This window comes from Heterodontus francisci, chromosome 12, assembly GCF_036365525.1.
Source record: "Heterodontus francisci isolate sHetFra1 chromosome 12, sHetFra1.hap1, whole genome shotgun sequence".
Classification (NCBI taxonomy): Eukaryota; Metazoa; Chordata; class Chondrichthyes; order Heterodontiformes; family Heterodontidae; genus Heterodontus; species Heterodontus francisci.
The window spans coordinates 110,599,180-110,608,509 of NC_090382.1; the positions used below are offsets into that span (position 1 = coordinate 110,599,180).

Consider the following 9,330-nt stretch of genomic DNA (forward strand, 5'->3'; position numbering starts at 1 on the left):
TGATGATTGTGCTAAGTTCCTGCCATTCTATAACCTCTGCATTCTCTGTTACTATTGGGATGGTATTAATGTCCTCCACCATGAAAACTGAGGCAAAATACTGATTTAGTGTCTCCGCCATTTCTGTGTTCCCCACTATTAACTCCCCAGTCACATCCTCCAAGGGACCAACATTCACTTTAGCTAGTCTCTTCCCTTTTATATACTTATAAAAGCTTTTGCTATCCGTTTTTATATTTTGTACTAGTTTTCTTTCATAATTTACCTTTGCTCTTTTTATTACTTTTTTGTAACCATTTGTTCATCTTTGGGGTGTCCTGAGGTTGTGAACAACAAATGCAAGTCTTTTTTCTTCTTCTTTTGAATAGTTTTCTTCATCCACTTGATCAGGTACATACCTCAGCCAACAAAAGTGTCCATTGACACTATTGTGTCAGCCATTGAGTTGTATTGTGTTAGGCAATGTGCTGGAGGGGGGGGGGGGGGGTGGTGGGGGGTAGGACTTAATGCAGGACATACAGCAAACTGTCTATTTACTCAGCAGTCTTTTAAAAAAATAGTCTCACAATGGAACTCATGACCAAAAACTACAGCAACATCTCCCAATAAAGGCAGAATGCAGTGAGTGGAAGATAGTTACATAATCCTAATATCTATTAATGACCTAGACCATGGTGTATACAGCACAATTTCAAAAATTGGGAATGATGGGTGTTATGACCAGGTAAGAAAGGTGACTAGGGTTTCCTCTCAGTCTTCACCTGGTAGTACCATAACAGGGTTTAACTTTAAACACACCATGTTTTTAGCTCCCCCTTGATGAATCCTTGTTCACCACTTTCCAATTATAAGGCAAAGAAACCAGCACAAACAGGCTTTCTTAGGTTTAAAGAAGAAAAGTTGAAATTTATTAAACTTAAACTCTAATTTGGTTAATGCCTACAAATACATGACGCACCCACGCTAGCATGCACACTCAATACACATATGCAAATAGAGACAGAAAAGAGCTGAAGAAAAATAATGTGGAAAGGTTTGAGGCAATATCAGAAGACTTGTTGTTACAGCTCTTTGAGCTCACTGTAGAATCCTTGATTGTAGGTAAATCTTGCTTTTTGTTGGGGCCCAGTATTCTTCTTAAACCTGGTTTACTGTAGGAGACTTTTCTCTCCTGGGATTCATGTGGCTTCAGTGGATTCAGAGGCTTGTGAGAAAGAGAGGGGAGCAGACAGGAGAGATCTTCTCAGTCCAGGAGCAAACAGACACTCTCAGTTCAAACTGTTTGTACAAATTCAAAAAACGCAGATTGCCCAACAGGTTAGTCATGTGACTAGCTGGTTTGACCATGCCCATTTGTGTATTTGGCCATTTTAGCAGTCAACCTGGAATGCGAGCTCCCCCCACCTTCAAAGTCTGGTGATCAAAAGTCCATTGTGGGTTGAATGCGTCAGGGAATGGCAGCTTTGTCCTTCCAAACACTGTTTGTTAATATGCAAATATCTTCCCAGTCGTGGCTGATCTGTTTAACAAGTACTTTCTTCACTCCAGTAACAGTTTAAAATCAATGCTCATGACAAAATTAATGTGCCTCATTCTTGGTAGGTGGAGTCCTAGCATGACAGTTTGAAACTTGGAACAATTGTAAACTGTGAGGAGGATAGTGTAGAGCTTCAAATGGATATAGACAAGTTGGTGGAATGGGCAGATAAGTGGCAGATGAAGTTCAATGTGGAGAAATGTGAAGTCATTTATTTAGGTTGGAACAACATGGAGTGACAATATAACATAAAGGGTACAACTCTAAAGAGGGTGCAAGAGAAGAGGGACCTGGATGTATATGTGCATAAGTCATTGAAGGTGGCAGGACAGGTTCAGAGAGCAGTTAATAAAGCATACAGTATACTGCGCTTTATTAATATGGCCGTAGAATACAAGAGCAAGGAGGTTATGTTAAACTTGTGTAAGACACTAGTTTGGCCTCAGCTGCAATATTGCATCCAGTTCTGGGTGCTGTACATTAGGAAGGATGTGAAGGCATTGGAGAAAGTACAGAAAAAATTCACGAGAATGGTTGCAGGGATGAGGAACTTCAGTTAAGAAGACAAATTGGTTAAGTTGGGGCTGTTTCCCTTGAAGAAGAGAAGGCTGAGAGGAGGGGGCTGGACAGAGTGTTTCGGTAAAAACTGTCCCCACTCGTGAAAAGATCAAGGATGAGAGGGCACAGATTTAAAGTGATTGGCAAAAGAAGCAAAAACGACATGAGGAAAAACATTTTTTATGCAGTGAGTGGTTAGGATCCAGAATGCATTGCCTGAGAGTGTGGTGGAGGTTCAATCGAGACACTCAAAAGGGAATTAGACAGTTATCTGAAAATGAAGAATATGCAGGATTATGGGGAGAAGGCAGGGGAATGACATTAGGTGAATTGCTCATTTGCAGAGACGGTGCAGATATGATGGGCCCAAAGGCCTCATTCTGCGCTGTAATAATTCTGTGATTCTGTAACACAAATGACGTATGAAATCAATCCCAGTCTTTTCCAGGCGTGACTGACGGGGGGATTTCCGAATCATTTCTATTCTGGCCTGGAATAGTACTGTCACTATATGCAGCCTTCTTCAGAAGGGTCCCTTGAGTAGAACTGGCGCAATCGTACACAAAAAGCCAATTTAAATGACTAGCATATATAAGATGGGGAGAACGATAGGCAACTATGCAAGAATTCAAAGCTACTACCCACCTTGACAGAGAGTGAAGGGAAGGTTGAAATTTATGCCCAACAGAGTATCTGGTCAGTATCACATTGCTGTTCGTGCAAGCTTGCTGTGCACAAATTTACTGCCCAGTTTCCCTACATTACAACAGTGACAACACTTCACGAAGTACTTCATTGGCAAAAAGCGCTTTGGGACGTTCCGAGGTTCTATTTTTTAACCTTGTTTTTTTGTTTTTACAATATATTTGGAAACTTGCAATTGGTAAGGTACTGATTCTCCTCACAGCTAATTATATACTGGCATCAAAAATGCTGGTGTAGTTATGAAAGGGTTAATTTAGTTCTGCCGGAGTCCTCCAATGAGGTGGTGAAGTGGAGCGAGAGATCGGTTACATCAAACTGCACTCCCGCCTTTCCACCGGATACAGCGAAAATTCAGAAACAGCACTCGGCTGAGTGTGGATTAAGCAACGTCAAGAAGCAGAGTCTAAGAAATCGGAGCGTTGGCTGCTATGGGGAGACTCTTTTGTGTCAGCATGTCTGCAGGTTTTCACACTGAAACCGAAGAATCAATGTGCGTCTTTACGCATATCGCTTGTTAACTCTCCACTGAAACAATGCCCAGTTATTCATTTTCGTATGCCTTCTAATGCTGAATGTAAGGAGAACTTGTAAAGCTGGGATTCGTGCAAGGTATTACAGTGGAAATGGCCAGTTCTCAAAAAAGTACCTACTTAAAATGGCAAGTGATTACCCTTATTATATCGACTTGTGTTTGGGATCTTATCACTGGGCAGATTCGGTACTCGATTCCAGAAGAATTGAAGCACGGGGCGTTTGTTGGGAATATTGCCGATGATTTGGGATTGGATGTCCGAGAACTGTCTGCTCGCAGGTTTCACATCGTCCCTGGACCCAACACGCAGTATCTGGAGGTGAATCTGGAGAATGGGGTTTTGTTTGTGAATGAGAAAATGGACAGGGAGCAGCTGTGTGATCTTAGCTCCACCTGCTTTCTGCATTTAGAGATTGTAATTGAAAACCCACTCGAACTGTACCGAGTGGAAGTGGAGATATTGGATGTGAATGACAATTCGCCCGGTTTCCCTTGGCGCGAATTCCGTTTGGAGATCGCCGAGTCGGTGGCTCTTGGGGCGCGTTTCCCACTTGAGAACGCGCATGATCCAGATGTGGGCACCAATTCTCTGCAAACCTATCGGCTCAGTCCCAATCAGTACTTCACCCTGGAGGTTCAGACTCGCAGCGAACGCAATAAGTTCCCCGTTCTGGTGCTGGAGAGGCCCCTGGACCGGGAGAATCAAGCGATTCATCAGCTCGTCCTCACTGCCCTGGACGGCGGGGTCCCGGAGAGATCCGGCACCGCTCTGGTAATCGTTACGGTCCTTGACGTTAACGACAACGCTCCGGTCTTCGATCAGGCGGTGTATACTGTCTGCCTTGTGGAAAACGCTCCCAGAAATACTTTGGTGATAAAACTTAACGCCACCGATTTGGACCAAGGCTCGTATGGAGAGGTGACTTATTCCTTCAGCAACCATGCACCAGCCAGACTGCGCCAGCTGTTCCGCGTAGAACCCCAAACTGGCGAGATTCGGGTCAAAGGGGTGGTGGATTATGAAGAAGCAAGTGTTTATGAGATTTATGTACAGGCTAAGGATAGGGGTCTTTATACGGCGGCGGTTCATTGCACGGTGGTCGTGGAAATCATTGATGTCAACGATAATGCGCCCGAGGTGGTACTAACTTCAGTGTCCAGTCCCGTTCGCGAGGACGCTTTATCAGGGACTGTGATCGCTCTGATCAGTGTAACGGACCGGGATTCTGGGGAAAACGGACAAACCACCTGTCACATCCCCACTCATCTCCCCTTCAAACTCCAGCCATCTTTCAAGAACTATTACACCCTGGTCACGACGGACCGGCTGGATCGTGAGAGTGTTCTGGAGTACAACGTTAGCCTAACTGTCACTGATTCAGGCTCCCCTCCCCTTTCCACCGTCAAAACCATCCCAGTGAAGGTTTCGGATGTAAACGACAACGCGCCGCGTTTTGCACATCCTTCCTATACGGTTTATTTGATGGAGAATAACGCGCCCGGGGCGTCCATCTGCTCCGTGTCCGCCTTGGACCCAGATATTGATCAGAATGCCTATGTATCTTACTGCATCTTGGAAAGCAAGATCAGGGGTACCCCGATATCCACGTACGTCTCCATCAACTTAAACACAGGGAACCTGTACGCGCTGCGCTCTTTCGACTATGAGCAACTCAAGAATTTCCAGGTCTTGGTTCAGGCTCAGGACGCGGGGTTCCCATCGCTTCACAACAACGTTACGGTGAACGTGATTATTTTGGATCAGAACGACAATGCCCCCGAAATCATGTCCCCATTGCCCCCGAATGGTTCGGCAGAGATGGTGCCTCGATCCGCTGATCCTGGCTATGTGGTGGCGAAGGTCAGGGCAGTCGATGCGGATTCGGGTCAGAACTCCCGGCTCTCTTACCAGCTCTTCCAAGCTACCGACCCAGCTCTGTTTAGCATGGCCCCCTTCACGGGGGAAATTAGGACCACCCGCCGCTTTGAAGACCACGATGCCCCGAAACAGAGGCTAGTGGTCCATGTCATGGACAACGGGAAGCCACCACTTTCCACCTCAGTCACCATTAATGTGTTCATAGTCGACAGTGTTCCGGAGATCTTTTCAGACTTAACCGAGAGGCCCCAGAACATTGAGCACTTCTCGGATTTCAATCTTTACTTAATCGTCTCTTTAGGCTCCGTCTCATTTGTGTTCCTTGTGGCCATTATCGCCCTGGTCTCCATCAAGTGTCACAAAGATAGACAGAGCACACTTGGCCACCGCTGCCCTCTCAGCACCTGTTGTTCCCGCGGCCACGGCAGCTGCTGTGTTCGCAAAAAGCATTCGGGAGACGTGCTGAATAATTCCCACACAAACTTTCAGATGCCACCCAGTGTAAAAACCCCGCCGAGTTGCATGGAGGTCGGTGGCAGTGGCTCTCTCTCCCAAACCTACTGCTACAAGGTGTGTTTGAGTCCCGAATCGGCTAAAACCGACTTAATGTTCCTCAAACCGTACAGTTCATCTACAGCCGCTGCGAATAACGCAAAGCCTGCTAACCCATACGTGACTGCCTGGAGAAGACAGGCAGACATTGGGGCAAATATTGGAACCAACGGATCCAGTGAGGTGAGTGATGACAGATGTTATCATCCATTGAGTGCAAATAATTGGAGGAATTCGCTATTGGGAACAAATAAACTTTTAGTTCCATGCTTTAAATGAGGATCAGTTCACGGCAGATATTACGGTTTGTTAAAGAACAGGCACTCGTGTTGAGGGATAGAAATGTAACTGTTCTTTGCGCATTTATTCAGCAACCCTTCTAACGCCGGGGAAGCTCCCACTGGCACCAATTTAGTGGCGCTAGCTAAATGGGAAATCGTTGATTGAATTGTGCGATTATTAGACCACAGAGCGCTGTAAACGGGTTATTGTCACATCTGGAATGATCCATAACCTGTGATTTATCTTTTTCACAGGTTTCAGGTCTCCATGGTGCGTTGTTCATTCCTTGAACGGGAATTAATGAAGAGATCCTTTCTTACGAAATTTTCCCAGTCTAGTGCAGGATATAGCGCTCACAGACTTAAAACATAACAGTGAATTCAAAGTACTCTATCTCTCCTGGCCTGCCGAAAATTATTTCCGCCATGAATAAAAGCTGCGTCTAGACTACCTACAGTAAATTAGAATGGCAGGGACACTGGGTCTAAGAAGCCCAGAGCAAATCTGATAAACAGTGTTTAATTAACTGCATCAAAGGGAACAGTCCTGTACAGAAACCCTTTGAACTGCTTTGATAACTTACAGCAAAAAAAAATGTTTTAAACAGATTGATAAAACAGCTCCGCAATAAAATGATCAGAATTGCTTAAGATCAGCTTGATAAATGCAAACTATTTTGATCACTGACGTTCAAATAACACCATTACAGCCCTTGAGGTGGCGTGGAATTAGATTTATCTCAACTCTTTGAACATTTGCAGTTGTGATTTCAGTGCCAGCTAATTAAGATTTGATCTCTCCCCACCCCCACCTGGTTCAAGGTGTACCATACGAACATAACATTATTTCGGGGTTCATTAGGAGCATCGTATTGTCAGAGTACTGTACATGATTTTCGAAAATAATGAGTTTTTCCCCCCAAAAATGCGATAAAAAAATATTTTGGTATTAGAGAGGGTTAACGTACAGCAGGGGAAAACACGGTATTTCTTAACAATTTGCCCAAAGCTAAGGTATAAATCATCCATATGTAGTAACTTTAGAGAAAGGGCATTTCTGCCAGAGATGCACACGGACTGGTAAAGGGTAAGTCGAAGCAATATGACCGTGCCTTTGATTCATGTCAGATACTGTTTCCTCACTCTCTGAGTACGCCAGCGGCAGTGTGTAAATCAAAAACTGCCCTTTTCGGCGTAGGAGCTTTTTGCTATTGATTAAAGCACTCTGCCCTTCAACTATTCTCGTTATTAAAAGTCTGAAACGGCATCGTTCTCCCTTCTGTTAAATCAAGCGTGTCAGGTTTTTTTTGGCATTTAATTGGAGCTGGACTTTTTTTTAAAGCAGTTAATTCTCAGATTGTTGACATTTTCCATCGGCGAAAAAGCCCAACTTATAATAACACGATGTTCTAGATATTCATTGCATATTTTCTGACGATTATACCGTTGTAGAGCCGGACTACTCTTTGCAACTCAAAGAAATCACCAATCAGGATAACTGAATGCACAGAAAGATAAATCGAGTACTGCGAATGATATTTGTGCGACATGTAAAATGCAATCCCCGTTCCCTCTCTTTCTGTTGGAAAATTTGTCATATTGTGTCTCTCTCCTTTTTAACGCGTTACTTTCACCTAATTTCACTTCAACAAAAATCAGCATTTCAATTAACTTCATTACGAGTACACCTGCAGCTGGGAGCCTATTCTTCGACCACGCGATTCTTTGTAGCCCACTGCTCCGTGGGAAGGAGCTACACTGCAGAGAGACATTGGAACCAGAGCCAAGTAGCATAGTAATTTTGGAACCTGTGATGCACAGCATAAGGCTGTTGCAATTGCACAGTGCTCTGTTAACGATTTTTTTTTCATTATACAGTACAATCCCACCGTGCCAAAAGCAGTTCAATTGCCTTTTTATGCTGTGCAGTTTTATTACATTTTCAGGTTTCGGAAATGGAGTTTCTGGGAACAATGATCACAGTTCCTGTGGGTTATAGCGGTGTGTTTAATAATGTTATATTTGATATTTATACATTATTCAAGGGTAGCTGTCTATATATTTCTGTTATACGGCTATAGATTAATAACTGCAGCGTAGTGCTACAGGCAATGTGTGCCGGTATGACTCCAGGTCAAATGAGTAGAAATGTTGGGAGCTGGTTCTTGCACACAATATAGTTTTGATTGTTTGGTATATAATTTTCCTGAACCAACACAGGGGGAGAAAAAGAATATTCTGGCTTTTCACAGAATCATTACAGCACAGAAAGGTCTATTTAGCCCATCGAATCCATGCTGACTCTCTACAGAGCAATCAAAATCATTTCCATTCCCCACTCTATCTCCTTAGCCCTGCAAGTTTATTTCCCTCAAGCGCCCATCCAATTTCCTTTTGAAATCATTCATTGTCTGTTTCCACCACCCTTGTAGGCAGCAGGTTCCAGGTCTCCAGGTCATTACAATTCACTGCCTAACAAAAAGTTCTTCCTCACATCCTCCCTCCATCTCTTGCCCAAAATCTTAAATCTTGTCCCCTAGTCCTTGCACTATCAGTTAATGGGTACAGCTTTTCTTTGTCTACCTTATCTAAAACTGTCATAATCTTGTACACTTCTATCAAATCTCCTCTCAGTCTCCTTTTCTCCAAGGACAACAATGCCAGCTTTTCAACCTAATCTTGCAGCTAAAATACCTCATCCCTAGAACTATTCTGGTAAATCTTACTTGCAATCTCTCAAGCACCTTCACATCCTTCCTAAATTGCGGTATCAGTACTGGAGTCAACACTCTAGTTGCGGCCTAACCAGAGCTTTATTAAGGTTCAGCATAACTTCCCTGCCTTTGCACTCAATACCTCTATTTCATTTAGGCCAAATTGAAGCCCATGGGAATCAGGGGGAACACTCTCCACTGATTAGAGTTACACCTAGCACAAAGGAAGATGGTTGTGGTAGCTGGAGGCCAATCATTTCAGCCCCAGGATGATTGTACAATGTTCAATACCATTCGCAACTCCTCAGATACTGAAGCAGTCCATATCCATATGCAGCAAGACTTGGACAACATTCAGGCTTGGATTGATATGTGGCAAGTAACATTCATGTGACACAAGTGCCAGGCAATGGCCATCTCCAACAAGAAAGATTTTAACCATCTCCTCTTGACATCAATGGCATTACCACCGCTGAATCCCCCACTATCAACATCCTTGGGGTCACCATTGACCAGAAACTGAACTGGACCAGCCACATAAATGCTGTGGCTACAAGAACAGGTCAGATGCT

At 44.0% G+C, this 9,330-nt stretch overlaps 1 protein-coding gene across 1 annotated transcript; it reads left to right on the forward strand.

The window, feature by feature from the left end:
* Window positions 1–3,423: 3,423 nt before the first annotated feature.
* Window positions 3,424–8,021, forward strand: LOC137375729 (protocadherin-10-like). The gene is made up of 4 exons (XM_068043115.1): window positions 3,424–5,946; window positions 6,300–6,315; window positions 7,704–7,831; window positions 7,923–8,021. The coding sequence occupies exons 1-4, from the start codon at window positions 3,424–3,426 to the stop codon at window positions 8,019–8,021; spliced, it is 2,766 nt and encodes a 921-aa protein (XP_067899216.1).
* Window positions 8,022–9,330: the final 1,309 nt, after the last annotated feature.